This window comes from Podarcis gaigeae, assembly GCF_964106915.1.
Source record: "Podarcis gaigeae genome assembly, chromosome: 7".
Taxonomy (NCBI): domain Eukaryota; kingdom Metazoa; phylum Chordata; class Lepidosauria; order Squamata; family Lacertidae; genus Podarcis; species Podarcis gaigeae.
The window spans coordinates 61,934,832-61,959,934 of record NC_139683.1 but is presented as its reverse complement, the minus strand read 5'-3'; the positions used below and the strand labels follow the sequence as shown (position 1 = coordinate 61,959,934).

At 43.4% G+C, this 25,103-nt stretch overlaps 1 protein-coding gene across 1 annotated transcript; it reads left to right on the top strand.

The window, feature by feature from the left end:
• The first annotated feature begins 3,206 nt into the window (after positions 1-3,206).
• Positions 3,207-10,711, top strand: EDN1 (endothelin 1). The gene is made up of 5 exons (XM_083747450.1): positions 3,207-3,623; positions 5,339-5,501; positions 7,150-7,296; positions 7,951-8,064; positions 9,209-10,711. Exons 1-5 carry the CDS (start codon positions 3,572-3,574, stop codon positions 9,348-9,350), a joined length of 618 nt encoding a protein of 205 aa, XP_083603576.1. The 5' UTR covers positions 3,207-3,571; the 3' UTR covers positions 9,351-10,711.
• Positions 10,712-25,103: the final 14,392 nt, after the last annotated feature.

The following is a 25,103-nucleotide window of genomic DNA, read 5'->3' as shown; positions in this document are numbered from 1 at the left end:
GACCACACCTGAAGCTGCCACAGGTTTTCCATCCCTGGGCGAAACTTTCTCAACCAGTCTGTGACAAAGATTAAAGTTGTTCCCCTTTCTTCCCAGTCAGGTGGTGGAAGCATGACTTGGGGGAGATGTGCGAGGCTCATGAAGAGGACTGGACTAGTTTTGCAGGTCAGAGCTTCCCCATCCCTGCCCTATTGCTATGGAGGCAAAACAGGGTCATTGGAAAAGAAGGTACAAATCTTGAGAGTTCCTTATGTATGCTGAAGTAGAGAACTTTGCAAATCAAAACAATACTTTAAAAAACCCAGCTTCACAAGAACTTGTAACTTACAGGATACACACACACACACACACAGAGCGCACTGAGGTGGCAGGAGGGTAAGAACCTGGATTATACAGTTAAGTGCTAGTTGTGACCTTCCCAAGCATTTTGTGGGTCTTTTTATGTAATTAAAGGTAGGAGGGCACAGTAAGTGTGGAGCAGCAGTTTAAGCCTTCTCTCCACCATAGTTTGTATAATATGTAACATGCAGAACATCCAGTGCGATTTTTCTAGAGGTGACTGCGGTCACTACAAACTTCTCCTCTTAGAATGGCAATGCGCCCATCTGAGAGGCGATGGAGCTGAGTTCTGGTGAGTTTCAGCTGGAAAAGGCCCTGATTACATCACATAATAATATAAATGTGAAGCTGGGATGACAGTGGAGGAGGAATAATACCACAGTGATAAACCAGAGAGAACTTGCAGCCATTTAATTAGAGCCATACAGAGAGGTAGATAGTGTAGTAACTGGTGGAAACGACTAACTGCCTCTTTCAAGGTTTGGTCTTAGGGCAGTGGGCTCTATTGCTGCTATTGGAGCCCCTAGCAAATTGCCCCAACATCACCCATTGGTAGTTTCAAAACAAAATATTTATAATAATCCAAATGTAACCCTTTTCAAAATAATAATAAAAAACCCACAAATGCCTTTTCTCCTTCCTTGTCTAATTCCTTGTCTAATACATTGCTGTGCAATAAAAATACCTTTGCCAATGCACAGTCTTTCCTCCAGCAAGCGTCAATGCATTCCAAAAGAAAAGAAATGCATTGATGATTCACTTGGATTGTAGATGCATTTCCTGAAATAAGAAATCTTGGAAGCAGCCCCAAACACCATAAAAAAATATGGCACATCATTAAGCAACAGACTTGGCAAGTTCAAACATGCTTATCACACAGAAAACTGATTAAGGTTAGAGGTACTCTTGTTTCATGCAGTAGTGTTGCCCGTTTTTGAAATAATTTTTAAAAAATCATGGAACAAAGGCTACCAGTGGCTAATAGCAATGTTGGCCATGCACTACTTCTGAATGCCTCTGATTTGCTGTGACTCACAAGTGGGGAGAATGCTTTAGCCCTTGGCTTCGCACAAGCATCTGTGAGAAATGGGATGCTGGGCTAAATGGTCCTTTGCTCTGATCCAGCAGGACATTCCTGATGTTCTTAAGTACAGTTCCATTTTTAGTAACGTTTTAGCCAATTTGCCATTAATAAAAAAAACCCCTCCCATTGCAATATACCAGAACTGGGGAAACCTCCCCCCCCATCCTCCCAACACCTCCCCTGGTTGTTGAAACCACTGGCTGGGGCTGCCGGGAACTGGAGTCCAGTAACACCTGAAGAGCCACAGGTGAACCACACCTGTTATAAAGGCCTTGGATTTAATACACTCTGGTCTCGAATGCACATAGAAAACGGGGCAGATGCTACCTCCATCTCATTCCTTCTTTACAAAGAAATTGCTTGTAGAATGAGCAAAAGGAAGTACACCACACAAACCAGGCATAGTTTATGGATCTGGGGTAGCTCTGGTGGCTCTTAATCTCAGGGTTGTGGGTTTGAGCCCCGCGTTGGACACAAGATTCCTGCATTGCCGGGGGTTGGACTAGATGACCCTCACGGTCCCTCCCAACTCTACAATTCTGTGATTCTACGAGTTCATGACCACAAACTGCAGTGGTGGTAACTGGTGTAGTTGGTTGCTAAAAGGCGATTAGACAAATCCACAGGGATTAGACCCCACCCCCATCCCTCGCCATGCTAGCTAAAAATGGAACTATTGAGGTCTGTACTCAGAGGCCGTGTCGCTCGGATTGCTACATGCTGGAGCCAAGACAAGATAGCTCCCTCTCTGTATCCTTCTTGTGAGTTTCCAAGGGTAGCTGCTTGGCGACTGACGAAAACAGGGCGCCAGACTGGATGGAGCTTTTGTCTGATCTGGGAAGATTATTTTTTTTTATCCATGAAAAGTTCTTATTTCACTATCCAACTGTATACTCCCAGGCACGCATGCAATGAGTAGACCTGGAGCCTTGAAATGAGCTAAAAATGCAGGGAACCTGTGGCTTGCCAGAGGTTGCATGAGCCCAACTCCCATAATCTCTGACCACTGGTCATGATAGCAGTAGGACTGGCCATAGCTCCCTCCTCCCGTTTCAAGGCTGCCGTGCAAGCTGCGAATGTTAATGCGGGTGGCGCTGCGAGTTAAACCACAGAGCCTAGGACTTGCTGATCAGAAGGTCGGCGGTTCAAATCCCTGCGACAGGGTGAGCTCCCGTTGCTCGGTCCCTGCTCCTCCCAACCTAGCAGTTCAAAAGCACGTCAAAGTGCAAGTAGATAAATAGGTACCGCTCCGGCGGGAAGGTAAACGGTGTTTCCGTGCGCTGCTCTTGTTCACCAGAAGCGGCTTTGTCATGCTGGCCACATGACCCGGAAGCAATACGCCGGCTCCCAATAAAGCAAGATGAGCGCCGCAACCCCACAGTCAGCCACGACTGGACCTAATGGTCATGGGTCCCTTTAATGAACGCAGGGGGTAGGGGTGGGCCTTCCAGGGACCTCGCAGTGAAAACTCTTCCCCCGCTGAATAAATGCTAACTCAGGCACAGAATTGAAGGTAGTAAACCATCGCTGTCTTTTGCATATATTGGGGGGCAATTGCCCGTGGCCGCCTCCCGCCTTTTAAAACCTGACCCGAAAGCAATCCCACTGCCGTTTCTAATCACGGGCAGCGGGCCAAAGCCCCCCAGGCGTAGCAGAGGCCGCGGCGGTGCGCCCCCTGGCGGCCGCGCGCTGGAGGCGCCCTTGGCCCGCGGGATTTCGGTCTTTCCGAAAGGTCTGCTCCGGGTATTTATTTTCCTGTGCAACCCTGCCCCTGCCTTGCCAGACGGCGTCTGCCTCAGAAGCTCGCAGCGATTTCCTCCCGAGCCTGCCCTTATCTCGCTCTGCACGTTGCCTCTCGGTGACTAATGACACAATAACATTGTCTCGGGATAAAATAAAGTAGGAGCGCTGTTTACTCCGCTCTGTAGGGGAGCGGTATAAAAGGAGCAGCCCAGAGCCAGCGCGGGCAGAAGCTCGCAGGGAGCCTCACTGCTGCCTAGCGGATTGCGGAGTCCTTTCGTCTTCCTTGGATCCTTGGCGAGCAAGCACAGTCGCTCGGCTACTACCTGCAACCTGCTGCGGGAGCAAACGGGTTTTAAAGGGGGAGTTCCATTCGTTTGCCTTGGGTTTACCAGAAGAGTCGTCGGAATGGATTACACGCGACTGATCCTTCCCTTGCTCTTTGTGATCAGCAACACAGGTAAGCTGAGGAATCCGCTGCGCTTTTTTTCTTTTTTCACCCCCCCGGGGGGGGAGATAATGCATGCCCCCTCCACTCCCGTTTTTCCAAGTTCCCACTGCAAGCGTGCCTGGTCAAGAGTGTACTTTTGCTGGTAGACTGCGTCCAGCCGAGGAAGAGTGATAAGGCTCTGAGGTCACTGGCCTGAAACTCTCTCCAATCTTTTACCTGAGCGCTGGCTTCTTCGCTTCGCTTGCTGCCAAGGTGTTAAGGAGCGTCTCGGCTGCGATCCACAAGGCCGTTAACCCGGAGTGGCTGGTTTTAACCAGATTCCTCCGAGAGTTAACGCGATCTTATGGCGGATAAATGTTTGGTGGCATGTGCACCGCACACAGAGTAAACGAGTATTCTGCCGCTACTGGTTTTGTGGTTGCGAAAGTTCGATTATTTAAAGGGTTTTTTTTTCCCTTTTATATGCCCCGTCTCATCCCTTCGAGCGGATTTTCTCGACCTCGTTTAATCTCTACGAATAATTCTGCATTGACATGTTGAGCCCGGGGAGGTAACCTGGATGGGATTTCGGACTAAGGGCATCCTGGCTTTACCGCACTCCTTTGCAGAGCTAAGCGCTCCTAAAAACCCATTCCTTTGAACAGACTTTGGCACGCTAAAGACACCCACAAACTCCACACGCGGAGCAGTTGGGGGGCACCCGCCGCCGGTGAGAATTACAAGCGGCCTCTTAGCATCTTCAGAATAAGCGCAGGGACTCTCGATTCGCCTATTTAATGGAACTTGTTGCGATTGTGTGAATTCCAGGAGTCGAGCTACCCTCCCTAGACTGGGGAATAAGCCCCCACTGAATACAAGGGTTGCTTCCCAGTAGGCCAGGTTACGATTTTTCCAGAGGTGCCAACTTGAATAAAGTATTGGGGGGGGGGGCAGGTAAGCCTTGTCCCGCAGGATCCTCCACAAGAAGCCACACGCACAATTGAATGGCAATGCCCATCAACTGGGGCGGGCGCTAGCGACCCCCTCAAATACTTTATTGGGGAGGCGAAGGGACCTCGGCCCCTAGGAGTTGGTTCCTATGTCACGCAGCATCAGGAGGTGAGGAAAAGCGAGGTGGAGTGGCAGTGGCGTAGCGTGGGTTGTCAGCACCCGGGGCAAGGCAAGTAATTTGCACCCCCTAACCCGTGGATTTGCGCCCCCTAACCTAACCCCCAGATGTTGCGCCCGGTGCGGCCGCCCCCCCCCTACGCCACTGTGTAGTGGAGTGGAGGGGGAATGAACTGGGTCTAAGGCCCCCCTCGGAGAGCATCCCCAAGGCGGCCACCGCTCCGGCTCGGCGGTTCCTCCAACAATGTGTGAAATGGATTTAAGACTCATCAGCTGCTTGCATGGGCCCATAAAACAGAAGCGCTCCAGTTTAAAAGCCCTTGCGCTCCGTCCCCCTTAGATTTCGCCTTCCTCTGCTGGCTCGGATCAAGAACGTCAGCCAAAAAAGCTGCCTCTTTATTGTCAGCCACGTGGAGAAAGTTGCCCGGTAACGACGATCGCCGCGTGTCCCTGATAAACCTTGCGCTGCCCTGCAGGCATGGCAGCTGCTCCCGTCTCCTTTCCGAATAGCGCGCCTTCCCTCCCGGCCAAGCTCCGATAGGAGCGCCTGCCTGTCTCGTGGCTTCTTTCCCCTTGCACAAGCGCCGCTCAAGCGCTGCTCTTTCTCTCTCCTGCAGATGCTGCAGACGCGGAGCTCGGCGCCTCCGAGAGCGCCCAAAGGCAGCCTTCGAGCGCCCCCTGGCCGCTGCGCAGGTCCAAGCGGTGCTCCTGCTCTTCCCTGATGGATAAGGAGTGTGTCTATTTCTGCCACCTGGACATCATCTGGATCAACACTCCCGAGTGAGTACTGCCGCCTCCTTGGAACTAAGCCATTAATGCAGTTTTTTTTTATTATTATCGCGGCGAGGTTGCGGTTGTGGCATAATTAGCCTGCTAATTCCTCCTTTAAAGTAACCTCCTCAGCTCATCTGTCTGGTGCTCTCTCTGGGCCATAATCACAGCACCAGTCTGGGACCAAGCAGAAGGCTAAGTGTATCTTAGACTTTGCATAGCGCCAGCTGGGGAAAAAAATCATAATTTTTTAAAAGCAATTAAGCACCAAAGCATTTCATGTTGCTGCAATAAAAGTACAAACCAAGGCATTGCTTTCTGAAAGTATCACTTCACTAATAGTACCTTTAGTGGATTCAGATGTAACTCTCACAAAGTCCAAAAGGGCTTACTCTTAAGTAGGTGTGTAGGATTGCAGCCCTAATGGTTGCGACTGTGATCCCTGAAACCAGTGGGATTTAAGTAGCTTTATAGGTGCATCCTAGCATATTCTAGGACGCTTATTAATGACAGAAGAAGAAGACTTGAAGTAACATGAAGAATGCTGAGGGTTGCATTTTACTTCCAAGAGAGTAGTGGCTCATTATATGAAACAAGGTTTGCTTATGAATAAACATGCTTACTAACTCCAGCTTTTCATGCTATTCTGTTCCTAAACAAATTTTAAATTCTTCTGAAAAGAATTTGTACTAGGCTGCTTAATGGCTAAAAAGTTAAAGCCAGTTAAATTGTTCTGTTTCGGGATTGTGTGTGCATTGGGGTAGGGTAAAAGAGTTGATTCACCCAGAAACAAAATAATTTGCAGCGTTAGACTGAAATTTGTTACTGGATTGTAGCCAAGAAGGGAGGGGGAGGAATATCTTGAGCACATTCCGCTAAGACAGAATCTAGTCAAAAATTCTTTCTGTGGCTCCTTGCTGGCTCAGCATAATGTGTGGAAGGACCATGGTTAATCACCATTAGAGATTAGCAAAGAAAGGCCAGGAATGCTCTTGTCCAAAGAATTGTGTTGTATAATTAAAAGCACCATTGATAAGTGCGCTGAAATGTATCTTTAAAAACCACCATCTGGCACTAACATCACCAATAGCATTTTAGTTAGTTGCCTTAATAGTGTAATAATTGGAAGGAGGGCTTCATTGCTAAATAGACATGAATGGTGCAACTTATTTGTATTTTGAATTGGGAGAGAGCTCATTGCATGCTGATAATGCATAATGAATCTTGAATTTTAACACATCTCGCACAGCACACTGAATTCTGAATTTTAACACGTTTCGCACAGTGTGCAGAAGCAAACTTGGGTTTTGTCTTCAAGTAGGGACAACTCCTTGACAAGTGTACATATTTGATGCCAGTATTTGCAAACATCAATTTGTCTTGGTCACACACTATTGTGCTCCTGAAAATGAAATTTGTAAAGCCTAAATATGGGTTCCCTCAAGTTTCAGTTGTGGCAGCTAACATTTGCTAAAATGCAAACTGGTGTTGCTTTTTCCACCAGCCTATGCAAATGTGTGATAGAAGTCATTAGCAAACGTGAGTTTCAACCTTTGGTGTGGCCAGAGTCCTTTTAAATCAACGCTCCTAACTTTTATTTCTGTGAGTGAAATTAAACAGTTGTCTCCCTCTTCTCTCTCTCTCCTCCCTTCGATAGGCGAATTGTGCCATATGGGCTTGGGAGTCCTTCCCGATCAAGGCGGTCACTGGGAGATTTACCTCTTGGAAGACATGGAAGATGCCAGTGTGCTAACCTAAAAGACAAGAAGTGCACAAGCTTCTGTGATACTGGAAAGGAACACTGGTACGTTTTGGTTTGTTCTGTCCTCTTTCACCTGTGCTATAATGAATTGAGTGCTAGGTTCCAGTTTATTAGATACAGTCGTACATTGTTTTGTGACTGGGATCCTTTCTGGAGCTCCGGCCGCTAGCCAAAAAGGACGCAGGGTAAAGTGCCGCGTCTGCGCATGCACAAGAAGCACGATTTAGCACTTCTGCGCATGCACGAGTGGCAAACCCAGAAGTAACCCATTCCAGTACTTCTGGGTTTGCTGCGGACATTCGCCAGAATGGATGCTAGACGAAGCGGACATTCACGGAAGTATTACTGTACTAGGATAAATATACTATACATGAGTAAACCTGTGTGTATGTAAAAGGCCACATTTTTTTTTAAAAAAAGCTTAAGTGTAGCTCAAGAACCAGAGTGGTATATAGAGTGTTGGACTCACATACTGTAAGATTCAAATCTCTATTCAGCCATGGAAACTCATTAGTGATGTTTGGTCTCTTAGTCCAGCATACATGTTAGGTTATTGTCTAGTTAAAATTGGAGTGTTGACAAGTATGGAGAAAAGCTAGGGTAAACAAAGAAATGTAATTGTTCATGATATGTAAATCATGCAAATGTCCTCATAGCTGCACCTCTTTCGCTCTTTCCTTTTAAAAATATAAACAGGACTCAGTCCACCACAGAGAAAGGCTGGAGAAATCTTCATAAAGATAGAGGTTGCAAAGGGCTTGGATTGAAATGTGCGTTCAGGCAACTGGCTAACAGCAAGAAAATGAGAAGGTGAGTTTGTTATTTGAAAGGGTTGAGTGAAAGAGATGTCTGTGCAAGAGGGTATAAGCTGTGTTTAGTTCTTTAAAAATATGGGAAAAGTGAAGCCTTTTGGTAGCTGGGGTAGAATCTTTGCACCACAGCATTTCCCCAACTGTAACCTTCACAGTTTCTTCATTGTATGGAACAGACTGCTTCATGGAAACCAGGAAATGTTAGGAACAGGACCTTGGATCAGATAGATTTGCATTCAGTTGAATTGCCTTTAGGCTGACTTGGCAGATGTATTTTGCTCATATGCAAGCATCTAATTAAGCACCAAATATGGTGCCTGAAATAAGTTTTCTCACAGACAAGACTGGCAGTGACCCTAAAGGGTGTTCCCCCCCCCTTTTAACTTTACCTGAAGCATATTGATCTCTTACTTTTGTGATTAATGTTGAGCATTATCTTGCAGAAAGTAATCCCATTTAATAAATTTATGTAAATATCCTGCTTCCAAAATGGGTTTGGCACTTCAAAGTGCTAAGTCTCTTCAGGGGAGAAATCATGCCTATGCAGTCCTCACAATAAATTAAATCCTGACTGTGGATGACGGCAAAAAGAGTTCCACGTATGGACACCAAAATATACTGCATATACACCATTTAATGTACATGGAGGCAGATTCTCATAATAAAAACTGAGGTGCAATGTGGGTTAGTTGTCATTCTTCCTTTTTGAAACTGCTGCTGCTTTTAACAGCAGACTGACACAGGGATTTAGCAAGTGAGACTAATACCATCCCTTTGCTCCCTGCCATACAACATGGTAGACCTTTAGGGTTATATTGAATCAACTTGAATTAGTATAGGACAGGTTTTTCCCAAATGGGTCTCCAGCTGCTTTTGGACTACATTTCCCACCATCCCTGACCACTAGTCCTGCTAGGTAAGGATGATGGGAGTTGTAGTCCAAAAACAGCTGGAGATCCAAGTTTGGGAAACCCTGGTATAGGAGTATGTGGATGTTTGTTTCGTTTAACATCTCAAAAGGTGGGAAGGAAAAGGTAGCAGAATTGCTATGTACAAGCATCTATACAATCTGGGTTACATGTGAATAGGAAGATCAGAATGTATGGTCTCTCAATTTATTTAATGGTTTCTTGTTTCTGCAGGTTGGATGCCATCGGTAATAGTATCAAAGCGTCTTTTAATATTGCCAAACTGAAGAGCAGGCTGCACAAACCAAAGCAGATGAAGCATAACCGAACATATCAAAAGCAAAATATTTGGGAAAGCCTGAAGACGACGTCTTAGTGGAAAGATCACCAACCCTAATCCTCGAGTCATCACGAATTACTGACAAAGCATTGCTGAAGCTCTGTTTTGACTTCTTAACATTCCACTCCAGGAAAAGATCAAGGAGTGTTGTTCTAAATATTAACTCTCTGAAAGTAGAGGAGGGCCCAAATAAATCTTCCCTTTGGACAGATGACAAAGCAGTTAAATACTGCCATCTTCTTGGAATTCCATTGAATGGGTTGGGTCAGAAAGCATCCCTTCAACTGGTTTTCTTTTTCGGTGGGCTGTCAGATGAAGAAAGGGCAAATCTGGGCCCCATTTCTTAAGAGAGGGTAAAATTGAAGCAGTGATCTTATTTGGTTTGGCAGGCTTCTCTTAACATATAATGCAAGCTCTTTTGGGATCAAGAAGATCAGAAATGAAGAGGTCAAGATCTGAAAGAGAAGACTTGCATCGTTTTGACGTAAATTAAAATGGAAAATGACTGTGCTACTTTGATCAGGACACACATCCTACATAACAACTCTACCTCAAATGCTCTTATGTTGCACTCTTGCCAAAGTATTGTTATAACTTTTTTGTGTGACCTTCAAGCATCTGTTACAACCTCTTATTTTTTAATCATTCATACATGCCAGTAGCTCGCCATTTTGTTCCTTCTGAACTTTCAAGGCTGCGGATAAAAATGGTCTTCTACACTCTGACAAAGGAAAGAAACTAACAGGCCCCATCCTAAAGATGGCACAGATTCCTAGGAAGTAGATCTCACTGCCTTTCTGCTTTTGCGGTGCAATCCTATGTCTCAACATGGAAGCAACTCCTATTGAGCTCAATGGGACTTGCTCCCTGGTAAGTGTGTACAAGATTGCAGCCTCAGATAAGCAAGCTTGGGGTTGAGGTGCATGAGCTTGGCAGAAATGAAGTTTAGCTTAACACAATAAACTGCATGAACACTCAATGCAAGAGGAGATCTGACAGCATTTAGTGTAATGTGGAGATGCAGATAACTAATATCCTAATAAGAGGTAGATGCTGCATTGGCGAGATCTCTTGAAATGAAAGTCTGTATGGCAGCAGGTGGCTTAAAAATAAGATGAAAAAGCAGTGGATGTTCATAGCAGTGGGTTTATCTATAAGACAATTTGCTGAATAAGGTCTGGATTGTAATTTTGTATGATGTGGCATATTTTTTAATCTATATATTGTATTTATATTCATGAAACTGACATTATATTTACCATGTTGAATATTCATTGAAACAGGCCATATTGGTCTATGCATGTCTTATGTATTTCTGTATGAAATTAGGAGAAATGCCTTATGTCTTTTAAGGTAAACATATAAGAAATAAGAAATAAATATTTTTAACTACTGCATTGGACTTTCTTCATGGTGGTGATTTAGCTTCATTATAGACGCTACAAGATTCATTCCAGGAGTTGAGGGACACAGTATTTTGTATATTGTATATCCCACTTCTCTTAATAACAAAACCTTTGCTCTGTGTCAAGAATTAGGAGGCTTGGCAATGACCAGGGTGGGGGCGGATAGTGTGGGATGCTCTTGTGCCTTTAACAGTAGTTTGTGTAGAAAAACAGGCAAACTTTTCACAAAACAGAAGTGCTGAGTTATTTTCAGGTCACTTCTCTTTTTTCTAATCTAGGGCTGGAACCTTAGGTGTTGCTGGACTACAACTATCAGTCCCAGCTAGCTTGGCCAATGGTCAGGGATGATGGGAGTTGTAGTCTAACAACATCTGGAGAGCTAAAGGTCTTCCACTCCTCTAAACCAATAGAAATTATCGGTTGATACTACCTTTTGTCTGTACTTAACATCAGTCTGTAATACAAATTATCAGCAGAATCAATGTTACTGGGTTCTCTTGCTCAGTCCTACTTTCCAGGCTAGTGTATTTCCAACTATACCAGAGCAATAATGCAAAGATGTTATTGAACTCCCAATGTCCCTGTCTGTCGGAGAGTTGCAGCCCAGCCTTTGATTAACCTGTGCCTTCAATTACCGTTAATTACGGCGCAAGATTCAGTATTTTTAGTTCTAAAAATTAAAAGATCCCTTTTATTATTGTTACAAAAATATAATTTAAAAAAGTTTTTAGTTACAGTTCCTCTAGCTATCTCTGGGTATAGGATTTAGTGACCTCTTTCGGGAGTAGGAAGCTCCTCCGTTGTCCCACTCTTCCTTTTCAGCAACCAACCTTACCTGTAAAACAACAAATAAACACAAACAAATGGGCTTCAAAAATATATATGTAAAGTTTAAGTATAGAAATAACCAGCATGTTTGCCCTATCTTGCTGTGGAATCCAAAACCCAGAACCACCCTGCAGAGATTATCAGACAGAAGCTTTTGCTGTATTGTTTCTGGTGCTCAGTTAAAAACTTCTTTCTTTCAGCAGGCCTACCTGGGCATGTGATTTTAACATACTTAAATTGTATTAGATACAATTGCTTTTAAAATGGCTGATTTTATATATTTTTAACTTATTTTTAACATTCGCTTTTATCAGTATTTTATTTTAAACAAACATTTGAGCTTGTCCTTTGTGAACTGCTTAAGACGTCTCTACTTTCAAGTAAGCAGAATATACATTTTCTCAAATAAATAAATAAAAATAACAGTCTGCTGGGCTGCAGCGCACAACTGCCTGCCTCCCCACCCATTTGCGTCACCAGTGACAGGGAGCTGCACAGAGGAAGTTGCCTGACGCTGAGTCTAACCATTGGCCCTTCTAGGTCAGCGTTGCCTACTCTGACTGGCACCAGCGCTCCAGCATTTCTGAGGGGGAATTCCCAGTCTTACTCAGAGATGCTGGAACTTGAACCCGGAACCTTCCACATGCAAAACAGATGCTCTGTTGCTGAGCTACGACCCTTCCCCAAGTTCTCCCTCCTCTTTTTTTCTGCATTCTTGCTTTCCCTCCTTTTTCTCCTTGAAGGTCAGAATTCAAACAGGTGTGGCCTTTCCCACCGTTACACCTGCAGTCTGGGAAAGGCTTCAGGGCATAAAGGCAGAAGAGGAAGGCCTAGGCAGGAAGTTGATGCTCCATGAGGTGAAGCAAGTGAGCGGCCTAGCAGGGGACTAGAAGCTGCTGAGAAAGGAAAGGAGGCCCAGACCTTGACAACTTTCTACTGTCTCATGGGCCATTTCAGCAGAGGAGACTTTCCTCACCACAGCGCTGTGGTGAAGGGAGAAGCTGCACCTGACAGAGTTTGCCCCCTGCTCTTCATTCCTTTCTTCCATTACCCCGACATTACCAGCAATCCAAACGCAACTCTTGCAATTCAGGTGAGATTTGAGATGCATTTAGGTGAGGCTGTGTCTAGCTCGCGAAATTATTGGTGCTGTTTTACACTGGTTTGACAGGATTTCATTTATCCAGACAAAATTGGAGTAATCCAAATTACGATGTGGCATGACCCATGTCATTCTCTTGTGACTTCCCAGTGCTTTGCTTTTCTGGGGGAACGCAGGGGGACGCACACCCCTAAACATTTTGTGAATCTAAGTTTGGCCCCATTGAGGGGCAATATTTCAACATGAGTAGGAAAATGAGAGTACAGTGGTACCTCGGGTTACATATGCTTCAGGTTACATGCGCTTCAGGTTACAGACTCCGCTAATCCAGAAATATTACCTCAGGTTATGAACTTTGCTTCAGGATGAGAACAGAAATCGCATTGCGGTGGCGCAGTGGCAGCAGGAGGCCCCATTAGCTGAAGTGGTGCTTCAGGATAAGAACAGTTTCAGGTTAAGAACAGACCTCCAGAACGAATTAAGTACTTAACCCGAGGTACCACTGTACCCCTAAACTTTTTTTAAAAAAGCACTGGATGTTCCTAAATTGCAGTTGGCTCAGTCCAGCAAAATCTTCCCTTCAAGTCATAAAGAAAATGCCATTGATAGTGCACTCAAGTGTTTACTACTATGGTGAAAAAGTGCATCCTCGACAATCTTTATTTTTCTTGTTTCTGTGAGGGGAGATGGGTGTATTCTAATCACATTGGCCCCTAGGTTGACATCATCAGTGTCATGACACTATTAATAGTTTTCTTGTTAATCTGCTGTTTCTTTTTATAGCTGGTTTTTTGTTTTGTTTTTTGCTTAATGTAGCCATTCCTTCAAACGTGCACAGAATGAGGCTGATAAAAGCTTATATAACAAAAACAAAGATAGGTCAACTGGCATTTTCCCATCCAAAAAGAAAATCTTGAGTCATGTTCCTGGAAAAACCAATATTAACGCCATATATGGCTGTGTCTAATGGCTAGCTCCATCAATGGAATTTTTCAAAAAACACTTTAGACTTAAACCCAAAACGAGTTGTGCATACATTTTTTTGTGAAGAAAAACTTGTTGCTATGTTACAATTATCTTTTTATTTTGGTAAATTCTAAGGCTGCAAACAGTTTAAATTGAGGATTAATCACCTAAGGGAGCAATTATGCATAAGAAACTGGTGTAAAGTAAGATGGTGAAAATTAAGCTGGCATAAAGTTATGTTAGACCCAAATCCCATTCAGGAGCAAGGCTGGTTGGGGAGGCCCAACCCTGTTAGAGGGAAATCAAGTCTTTAAAATAGTTTAACTCACACTACCATTTTTTTGCAGGTCACATGACTGCATATCCATCTTAAATGCTCCATTCCTGGTCACATCTCACCCCTTTGGGGGGATTTACGCCAGCCTTGAATTAGCCAGGTCTGGCCGAGATAGGATAAGCAAGTTATATAGGTGTATATTCAGCTAAACCAGCATCAGGGTTTAGCCAGAAATCTCTTGGCTCATTCAGAGATCTGCAAGTTGGCTCATTCAGTGGCGTAGCGTGGGGGGTGCAGGGGTGGGGCTGGCCGCACCGGGCGCAAAATCTGGGGGTTAGGGTTAGGGGGCACAAATCCACGGGTTAGGGGGTGCAAATTACTTGCCTTGCCCCAGGTGCTGACAATCCACACTACGCCACTGGGCTCATTGGAGAAACTGCTGAGCTGTTGGCATACGTTTGTGTCTGGAATTAGGCTGTGGGTTGCTGTTCTATTTAGGAAATGAAGAAAGAAATCATTAAAGGCAGGTAACAATGCGTGGTAAGGTAAAGGTAAAGGGACCCCTGATCATTAGGTCCAGTCGTGGCCGACTCTGGGGTTGTGGCGCTCATCTCACTTTATTGGCCAAGGGAGCAGGCGTACAGCTTCCAGGTCATGTGGCCAGCATGACTAAGCCGCTTCTGGTGAACCAGAGCAGCGCACGAAAATGCCGTTTACCTTCCGGCCGGAGCGGTACCTATTTATCTACTTGCACTTTGACGTGCTTTCGAACTGCTAGGTGGGCAGGAGCAGGGACCTAGCAACGGGAGCTCACCCCATCGCGGGGATTTGAACCACCGACCTTCTGATCAGCAAGTCCTAGGCTCTGTGGTTTAACCCACAGCGCCACCCTCGTCCCAACAATGCGTAGTACCTCTTGTTTATTACACACACTTCCTCCAGGATCTAAACCCCATCCTCCACTTATTTTGGATTTTGGTAATATGGAAACACATCTGAAAGGAATAAAGGGATTTGAATTAAGTTAGGCCCAATGATTAATCAGCTAAAATTATTTAATTGGCCAACAGTTCTGGAAATTACTAACTCTATGTGTGGTGTTCATTTGAAGCTAGCTCAGGGGATTTGATGCTTGAGATGGAAAACTAAAGCAGCACACCCTTGGGTAAAAACAAGTAAAACTAAATAATTGACGATTTGCTACCTAAGAGGTATTCTCTTCATGGTAGAATCAGTCCTGTTTCATTTATAAAACTGTTGGAGGAAAGGCACTTTTCTCATACAAATTAAATCTTAATATAGCTATTCAAATAACCCTATGCCTACTTGAAAATTAAGTCCATCAAAACCAAGAGGACCGACTCCAGAGAAAATATGTTTCAGCTGCTGAGGCAGGGAGGGAGAATTGGTTTTAAATATTCTGTTGTTTCTGGTACAGAAATGTAGCATAGGATAAAGCTTCACCCCCTATACTTTGCCCCTTTTGTCCCCCCTACCCTCTACAACCACATTAAACTGTAATGAAGACAACATAACTGACTCGCGGGCAATCTGTTTTAAAGGATGCAGGAGCATCCCTTGCATAGGGCCAAAATATTTCACTTTTTACTCCCAGCTGTATATTTATTTGTTTAACAAAGCTGATCTATCACATGATTGCACATAGAACCTCTAAGTCTAAGGGGGTTTGCAAAATAATTAAAAGAAACATTAAGATTGCTGAAAAAGACAGTTTGTTAAAAAGCAATTCAAATTATTATAATTAAAATCAAGAGTGAGCTACAAACAGATTAAGATCACTTTCAGCTTCTACATATCTAAATAAGCTTGCCTGAAGAAAAATGTTTTTAGCAAACACTGAAAAGGGCACAGTGAAGGCACCTGCTTGATGTCGGCATGCTGCAGTGCTAATTAATATCATGCAGCACCTGTAACAGTGACTATTCAACCACAGATCAAAGCAGCCAAGTGGACACTTACTGAGTAAGGCAATCCCTCAAGTAAACTGGTGCCAATCTGTTAAGGGCTTTATATACAAATAGCAACACCTTGAACTTACCCAGTAACAAGCAATATTGCAAGCAAATGTCATATAGCTATGGGAAGTTTTGAGTCACCTTGGACGCCTCCCCCCAAATACAGATTTCTCAAAGTTGACTTAGATAATACTTTAACAGTGCAATCTATAGAAGTCTACTCAGAAGTAAACCCTACGGAATTCAGTGGGACTTCCCTCCAAGTGCGTTGCAGCTTAAGTGGTGCTGTTTATATGTTGAAAATGTTGCTTTTCAAAAAGCTATTAATACCTAAATTAATCACTGTAGAAGAAAACATCTTTTTAACTTGGTCCTGCAGCAAAATCTTATCTTTCATTCACTTGTTTCAACGACCTCCTCACACCTCCTTTTTGTATTCCACTTCAATTAACTGTTTCAGCAATTCCTTTCCATCTTCCTCTGTTTTCTGTCCTGTAATTTATATTAACATGTTCTAACCTTATTTTTTCCCTTTAATACATTAATAATCTATTTGTACTTAGTTCCTTATAACATTTCTACTAAAGCCATATAACTTCATTCCAACATTTTTCTAACATTCATTGATTTTACAGTATTTCTGTAAATAGTCTTTAAACTTTTTCCAGTCTTCTTCCACCGATTCTTCTCCCTGGTCTCGGATTCTTGGTCGTCTGTTCTTGGGACAGGGGCCCGGTAGGAATTTTCCCATTTGGCTGATTGGCTGCTCCCACTTGGGTTTTGCCTGCCGCGTAGCAAATCATCACAACTTTGTAAGGTTTGGCAGTTAGGCATTGGTTCAAGGTGCTCTGGGGGGGGGGATTGGAGACCTGTTCCCTCCAATGCACAAAGGTTTCCGTTAAAGGAATCCAGGGATTCACCATGCTTTTGTCGACCCCTTTCGGGGGGTAGGGCCACGCAAGAGTCCCTGGGATCATTTGGGGTGAGCTTGTGTCTGATCCTGGACCATTGCTTCCTCACGATGTTTACCTGTACTGACGATATGGTGGGGCCCAGTCATCAGTGCTGCCCTGCTGAAGTCAGGTGCAGCTAGTTGGGAACCAACTAAACAAACCACTCACTATCTGTACAGTGGTGCCTCACAAGACAAAAAGAATCCGTTCTGTGAGTCCCTTCGTCTAGCGGTTTTTTGGTCTTGCGAAGCAAGCCCATTGACGGATTAGCTGATTAGCGCTATTAGTGGCTTTTACTGGCTTTTAGCGGCTTATCGGCTTAGCAGATAAGCGGCTTAGCGGCTTAGAAAAAGGGGGGAAGGAAAAAAAAACCTGCAGGAACTCGCAAGACATTTTCGTCTTGCGAAGCAAGCCCATAGGAAATTCGTTTTGCGAAGCACCTCCAAAACGGCAAACTCTTTCGTCTAGCGAGTTTTCCGTCTTGCGAGGCATTCATCTTGCGGGGCACCACTGTAATCAATAAAGTTGTGGCCAAAATTATGCCAATGAAATTATAACGCACAAAAAGTATCTGTGGTGAATAAAAACAATGGAAATGGATATATGCAAAATGTATCGGATGGTTCAATCAAGTTCATTCATCATTTGAAGATCTGTATAATTTGTAGCTTCACAGTAGAGTACTGCCATGTGCAGAACTGATTACACAACTTTTTGTGAATGGTTTCTTACACAGGCTACCAGTTCTTACAACACCTACTGCAACAATCCTTCAAAGCCGTACACTGGAGGAAACAATTAAAGATAAATTTAAGGGCAATCAACTACATTTTGATTATATTAATGGCATTGAAATGCTTACTTGGCAAGCAGAATTAGAAAAACAACAACAAGAACGTATTGGAATGGTGGTGCAGATGACTCTCAAAACGAATGCATTCAACTCCCACGTGCCACTTACAGATCACAGAAGTAAAATATTTTTGACCCACTTACTTTGCACAATAGTCAGTGTGTCACTGACTATGCCAAACACTGTCTAGAATGTAAGGCTAGCAGACGATTACAGACAAAATGTTTTGGAACTAGTGGAAAAGGAAAAATTGGGCTTTAGCACTAGCCAAAGATTCTGCAGAGGAAGAGGTCCCCCCCATGTATTTTTTTTCTTTTTAGTTATTGGCAGATAGTTTAGTTAATTGGCAGTTTGAGTTTCCCAGTTACATTTCTTGTAATCTGAAGCTATGAAGAAGGTGGCTCAGTCTAAATGAAAAACATGTTTTCTCTAACTAAAATTCGTCCTTTCAGCTAGGTGGTGGGAAACACTATTAAAGGTGATTCATTTGTGGTATTGCACCCTGGTTAAATTGGGGGCACATAGCTAGCGGCTTGCTGGATGGGTTGCAATTTGCAATGGTGGTTCTATTGCATGTCATGAAGTTGTCCTATTGTGAACACCTTTAAAGTTAGGCCTTTTCAGTAATTTTTAGCAATTGTTGAGCGGCTAGTAAATCCCAATCCAAGACCAGCATGATTACCCATATTTCCTGAAGAAATACAAGGACTAATATACAATGAACAAATCAGTTTTCTATTGGTGGTACCACATTTGGAGATTGTGCATCACTGCTATTGCACCGCCCCATTTGTGCTACAAGGTTGGTGTGCTAAGGCAGGCGTCTGCAAACTTAATAGAGCATTTTATCCAATTTGCTGTTCTGTAGGACAGCAAAATACACCTTAAAAATCCAACATCATCTAGAAACTCGCAAGGCAGAAATATTCAGAACTTCCATAACAACCTAATTCAATTACAGGCTTTCATATTATTAAGCAGAAGTTTTCCCCAAGGTGTCTGCTCTAAATCATCCTTCTCATATTCTAAGCCCATTCAGTTTTCATCCATGGGTCAGGATCAAAAGGTCTAACCAATCTTTGAGAAAAGAAATGTAAGGGTAACACAATTTAGGCTGCCACTTACGTGGGAGTAAACCTAATTTTACTTGGTGAATCTTAGACATCTAAGACATCTGGTCCCAGGTCAATAAGCACGGGTAACATCTCTAAGCCATCTCACATTATCAAATGCCAAATGATACCAATACAATGCTGGGTTGTATTTTGTGCACGGCTGTATTTTTCAGCAGTACTGTTTTGTGGCAGAAGGCTTCGCTTCAGCATTACAATAGTCCATTGCAGCTTTGTTAGCCTTGCATTATATCTATATATCTTCCACACCTCTGTGTGTGCGCGCGCGCAAACACATGCATGTAAGCACACACATATACTGTACTGCTTTCAGACAGGAGCTAATGGTTAAATCACATTATTTTTATACACACAGGAATCTGAGATAGTCCCAAAAAGAAAGACAAGCCAGTCAAGGATAGTTTTTGTGTCCGTTGCCCATATTTATAAATTTGGCCTGCATCATTGGAGAATTTTTTTGCAGTTAAATTGCTCAGTACCTGTTTAATTATAAGCAGTATTGCTTGTTCTCTTAGTACAAAACCTTTCTCTGTTACTACAGGTCTTTTGTGCAATATTAGGGGATGGGAATAATAAAGTTAAGAGGTTGTTGCTACCCAAAAATTTGACTGTTTGAATTGATTGGTAGATTTCAGGAAGCCATAATCAATGCTATGCTCAAGAAGAAATGCTGAACTTATTTCAGAAATCCAAAACCTTTTCAATCTATTGATAGCGACAAGATTAATGCTAAATTAAGTATTTAGGTTTCATGTTGTATGGAATGGAAGGGGCAAAAATAAGTCGCGACTAGGCCATAAGAAACTGTGGGCTGGAGGTAGGGAAGAATTGTCACCAAAATATCTAAGGTAAACAAAATATCTAAGGGTAGCTCTGAAGGCCAGAGTGCTCACACTTTGTCAGATTAAGCTCCCTCCTCTGCCCTGAACTTACTCACCTGAGGCTCTACAAAGCAGTGCAGTGCACAGCAACAACAGTAACACCACCTGCGAAAATCTTGAGAATGCCCTCTGGAGATATTCCCTGACAGATTTGCCTCTCTGCTAACAGCAAGTAACATTTCAGTGTCTATCAAATTGAATATTCTGAGAATGAGCAGGCAGGGATAAAAGTGCTTTGTACTGAAATGTTCAAAGTGCTGAGGTATTCAAATTACTGAGGTATAATACCTCAGTAATTTTCACAACAACCCAGTAAGGTAGGGAGAATATTGTTATCCCCATATCGCAGATGCCTAGCATCATTTACTGCCTTCAGGCCTTTATTTCCTTAATAAGCTGAGCTATACTTTTTAGCTTTTGTCTACCTATGTAGCCTTTCAATCCTTTAATCCAAACTGGAAAACTGCAGTTCTCAGCTTTTTAACAAGCCCGGGATCTTAAACCATGGCTTAATCTTGGTTTGAGATCATAGCTTGCTCAGAATCTTGAAACCATTTCACTGAGCCATGCAGTGGCGTAGCGTGGGTTGTCAGCACCCGGGGCAAGGCAAGTAATTTGCACCCCCTAACCCGTGGATTTGCGCCCCCTAACCCTAACCCCCAGATGTTGCGCCCGGTGCGGCCGGCCCCCCTGCACCCCCCACGCTACGCCACTGGAGCCATGCTGTAAGAGGAACAACATTTTATTTGAATTCCTGCAGTTAGGGCTAAGCACCAATTGATTAATAAATAGTAGTAGTAGTAGTAGCCAATGTGGTGGGGTTAGGTAGCCCTCCCGATGCTGATGATTCTAACGTTGTGACAGCTTACCTGGAGGTGGTGAAGTCAGGGCAGCTCAGATGCACCAGCATTGGCTCACCTGGTGCATCTGCACAGCTCCAGTCTCACTCCTGCCCTGGCCCAGCAACAGCCAGGTAAGCTGCAATGACACCAGTGTTGCAAGTGCTGCTCTGCTACTGCTAATAAATAGGGTGTTTGCTGTGCAGGCAAAAGGCTTGTGTGTTTCTTTTATTAAGCTTTGGTACAATTGTCCTCATGCTGATGTAAGATGGTTGGGGCCATCACACTCTTGACCACTGTGCTTTGTATATGGACACTAAACAGCAGCTACCAGGAAGAGACTTGTTGGCATTTTAAAGTTGCTCTGTCACTATACATAGAAGCAAGCGGTGGTCAGATGCACTGCAGAAAATGACTTTCCCCTTTAAACAGGTGCAGGAACAGGGGATATTGATCATGTGTTATGATTTTGGAAAAAACAGAACTAGAACACAGTGGATATGTGGAGATGCAAAGATTTCCAAATGCATAGACTGTGCATTTAATAGTTGTCAGGAACAGGAAGCTTCAGTAAGTACAGCTTTTCTCACACTTGCATGCAAAGCTGTTTCTTCCAAATTTTCTTCTTTTTGCACCTGTAAAAAAATATATAGGAACCCTATGTTGTTTTAAATTATGAAAACACACACACACACACACAAGTGATTGGCTCTTGCAACTGGCTGGACAACTTGGTTAGCCAGAGGTGACTTAACCGCATTCCCCAGCATGCCAGGAATAGTTTCTTGAAAGTGAAATGACATGAGTTAAACATGGGGGCAACTGTGAAGAAACAGATGTTTGTTTAGCAACATCAAGAATCCCCTCTGTTGTAATTCTGCCGGGCTTTGAACGGGTTAAAATTCCACGAACTTGGTGAAAGGTGCTCGTAAACACAGGCTCTCTCTGGCATTCTCACATTTCGTGAGCAAATATTTCACTGCTGGGTTTCAGAGATTATACATTGGTTGTTATGAAAAAGGATTGTGCAAGGCAAAACACATGGAGCACCCATCTTTAATCAGACTGGTAGTTCCCTATAAGAGACCAGGTTCCCTGCTCCTTTCACAGTGTGTGCCAAAGCCCCATCTAATGTGCAAAAAAAACTCTAGTAAAAAACAGCTTTGTGTTCTTGCCTTATGGAACTCCCTTCAAAGAGGTGTAGTTGATAGGACTTTTGTGATCAGTAAATTACTACAACTCCCATAATCCATAGCTAGAAGGACCGGTGGTCAGGGATGATGGGCATTGTAGTCCAAAAACAGCTGGGAAACTCTGGTCTAAGTCAAGCCTGGCCTTTGAAATCAAACAGGATCTTGTAACCCGCTTTTCCTCCGCCTTCCAAGCTGAACACAGATGGCAAGATTTGATCAGATTCTTATCTTAGCTGTCTACCTGGAGCTGCAAAACAGGAGGGTTGTTGAGCAGTCAGTGGAGCATATGGTTCATATCCTGTGTTCATCTTGGCAGTTCACAGGTTGCTCTAATCCAGGGCTGGCTATGGCTTTCAATGTGCTGCTGGACTTCAGCTCATCTCAGCCCCAGCAAGCATGCCCTGTGGTCAGGGATGATGAGAGGTGTGTTCCAGCAACATCTGGGCCCCCTCAGGCTAGCCACCCGTGTTCTAAACAAAATGCTTTTTCAGTGCTGTGCTACCTTTTGGCTTCAGTGATTCATGGGATCATTTCCAAACGTTGCCATTTCACTTGGTTGAATATGTACTATGATGTTAACTGTATTATTTCAGACCTTCCCTGTTTACCGACCTATATGATTCTGACACTTAGGGCTTGATTTTTGAAGCCATCATCCAAGAATCTGGTATGTGAGCACGAAAGAATTCTTAATAAATCGGCAGAAATATCCTAGCAGAGATGTTGCAACTTGCTGTGCACACCATTCAGGTTGTAGAATTCTGACTGCAAATACCCCATTAATATTGTATTAGCAAAACATGCTTTGTGCCAGCTGCTTCTTCTCTTAGAATATATTTTGAGTGATTCCCATTTCCCACCACAGAATCTACAGCTGTTGAATTTTCCCCCCTGATATTGTTGTCTTTAACGTTTCAGTTGTGGTTGTCTGTAGAATAAAGCTAGAGAATGGCTGCTGCAGGGCTTTTGAATAAATGCTATTAAACATTATAACTAACAAGCTGTACTTCAAGCCCACATACACAAATCTCTTGAATAAATGCTATTAAACATTATAACTAACTGTACTTCATATTACCTTTTGGCTTTAATAATTCTGAGAATTATATTTGTTGGTTTGTTATATCTATTGGCATACAGTAAATATGTTCCAGTTTCTTCATTGGCAGTTGCACAAATTATTGCTATTGTTCTCAGACTACTGGGTTTGAAACCAAAGTTGCTTTTACTCATGAATTATCATAGAAATCATCTCAAAATCCAAACATCAACTCCCACCTCCTGTCTTGTTTTTCGTTTTGATTTATTAATGGATCATGCTAGTTCCATGCCACAATTATGCTCTGAAATGGTTTTATTAAATTATATTGTGCCAGTGGTGCCTCAATAGAAACTGGAAATGTGTGCTGTTTTCTGTATGCCATAATGTGTAATGTCTCATTTATTATATTCTTTATGTTTTGTAGATTCCTTCCTGTCTTGCTGATGTAAACTTCCACAAGGCATTGCAAGCAGGTAAGGCTATGTAATACTGGTAAATGTGCAGAAGGAGCACGGCTGATTGTCGTTGTGATTCTGTTTGTTTCCAGTAATAATGATGTGTGTTGTTCTTGCTTATCAAGATATTACAATACATATCTTGTTGATTGTATATGGGCACTGGCTGTGGTGAGCAATGCATGCACACTTTTGGACATGTCTGGCGGTACACATTGTTTTTGACACTTGAGTGCTGGATGAGATTCCTTAAGCAAACAAGCAAATATATCCATGGATCCATTGTGAATTCTCCTTTTATTTAGCTGTCCTGTTTGGGGATCTGACAAGTTTGTTGTGCAGGAACTAGCATTAAGTATGCTAAGATGCGTGCCCTATTTCTCCACCTCTCCCTTTGTGGGTTAATTACGAAATCATATCACTTAATAGAGATGCTAAGATTGTTCTCCACATCACCCTTGCTCTTGGCTATAGAAGGGACCTGGGCAAAGCAGCCAAGCTGCGCCACTCTCTTTCCTGCCTGGTATACTTCAACAGCCTGGCTTGTGTTTTTATTTATTTAATTCATTTGTTTTAAGTACTGTAGTATAGTTTTAAAAAGCAATGAATGGATATGAAAAATACAACAAGAGATCATGAAGCCCAAACATATGTAGTTAGGCAGCAATCCCGTACCCACTTACCTGGGAGCAAAATGTCTATTTAGGAATGCCTAGCTTGCCTGTGATCAGAATGTTAGGATGAGTTGGGATATGAATGTACATCACACAGCCTCAGAGCTACAGATTTTGCCTTTGGGGCAAAAAATTGCACTGCTGCCCCCCTCTCCCTAAGCTTGCAAACCTGCAACCCCAAAATAAATGGGGAAAGCCGCATGTCCTGAAAGATTCCTACAGAAAGTCTCTTACGGTGTTTATTGCTTGGATGCACCTTAACAAAGTTTTAAAGTACAATAATAATTTTCCTTCACTTTTTAAATCAAGTTAAGCAAGTCTTCATCTACTTAGATGAAGCCTAGTCCACATGCTAAGTGTGTGAAAGCCCTATTATTCTGCCCCTGTGTAGGGTCCCCCCCCCCCACAGAATTTTGAAGCCCCAGGGAGCTAAATGTAGAGGCTACATATACAGAACGCTACATATACAGAAAACAGAATACACTTTCTTGAGTGCATGTCTTGCAAGTAATAGAGCTTGTGACCTTTTGGTCAAAGAAGAAGACAGAAATGCAGGTTGACCTTTCTCCAGGTCCAAATAAAAATGCCCAGAGTGGCAAGCGGCAGAAGAAGAAGAAGAATGGGGGGGGGGGGGGAACAGCTGACCCATATGTAGAGATAGCAGAAGTGGCAGAAGTGGAGCCTGCAGCAGAGCCAGAGAGCTCAGATCTTCCTTTGCAGTCTTAAAGTTCAGTCTCTTCACACTCTTTCGTTGCCTGCTGGCAGAACTCTGGGGTTAGCAGCAAAGGCCATGGCTGCAAAACCAGGAAAGTCACAAGGACTGGGCTTGGAAGCTCTTTAACCCCATGGACTTTGATGTGGCTAGATTTCTGTTAAAAACACACATAGTCTTGAGAGGTTTGCTGGACAGGCTGCAACTGTCTAGTTCCTTTGACTCTCCAGATATTGCTGAACTACAGCTCCCATCATCCCCTGGCCTTTGGCCCTCTAGATGGGGGCTGATGGGAGTTGAGGTCTAACAACTTCTAGAGGGGCCCAAATTCCCCATCCCTAAACTAAAAGTAAGGGTGAGGAACATTTTTTTCTGTCTGTGAGGATTGCATGTTGATGTTGGGTGGCGTGTCAAAACAAAAGTGAGTTGGTGAAATGTATAACATGGATACTGTGCACACATGCAGACTCTCACTCTTCTTCTATCATCCCCCCCCCCC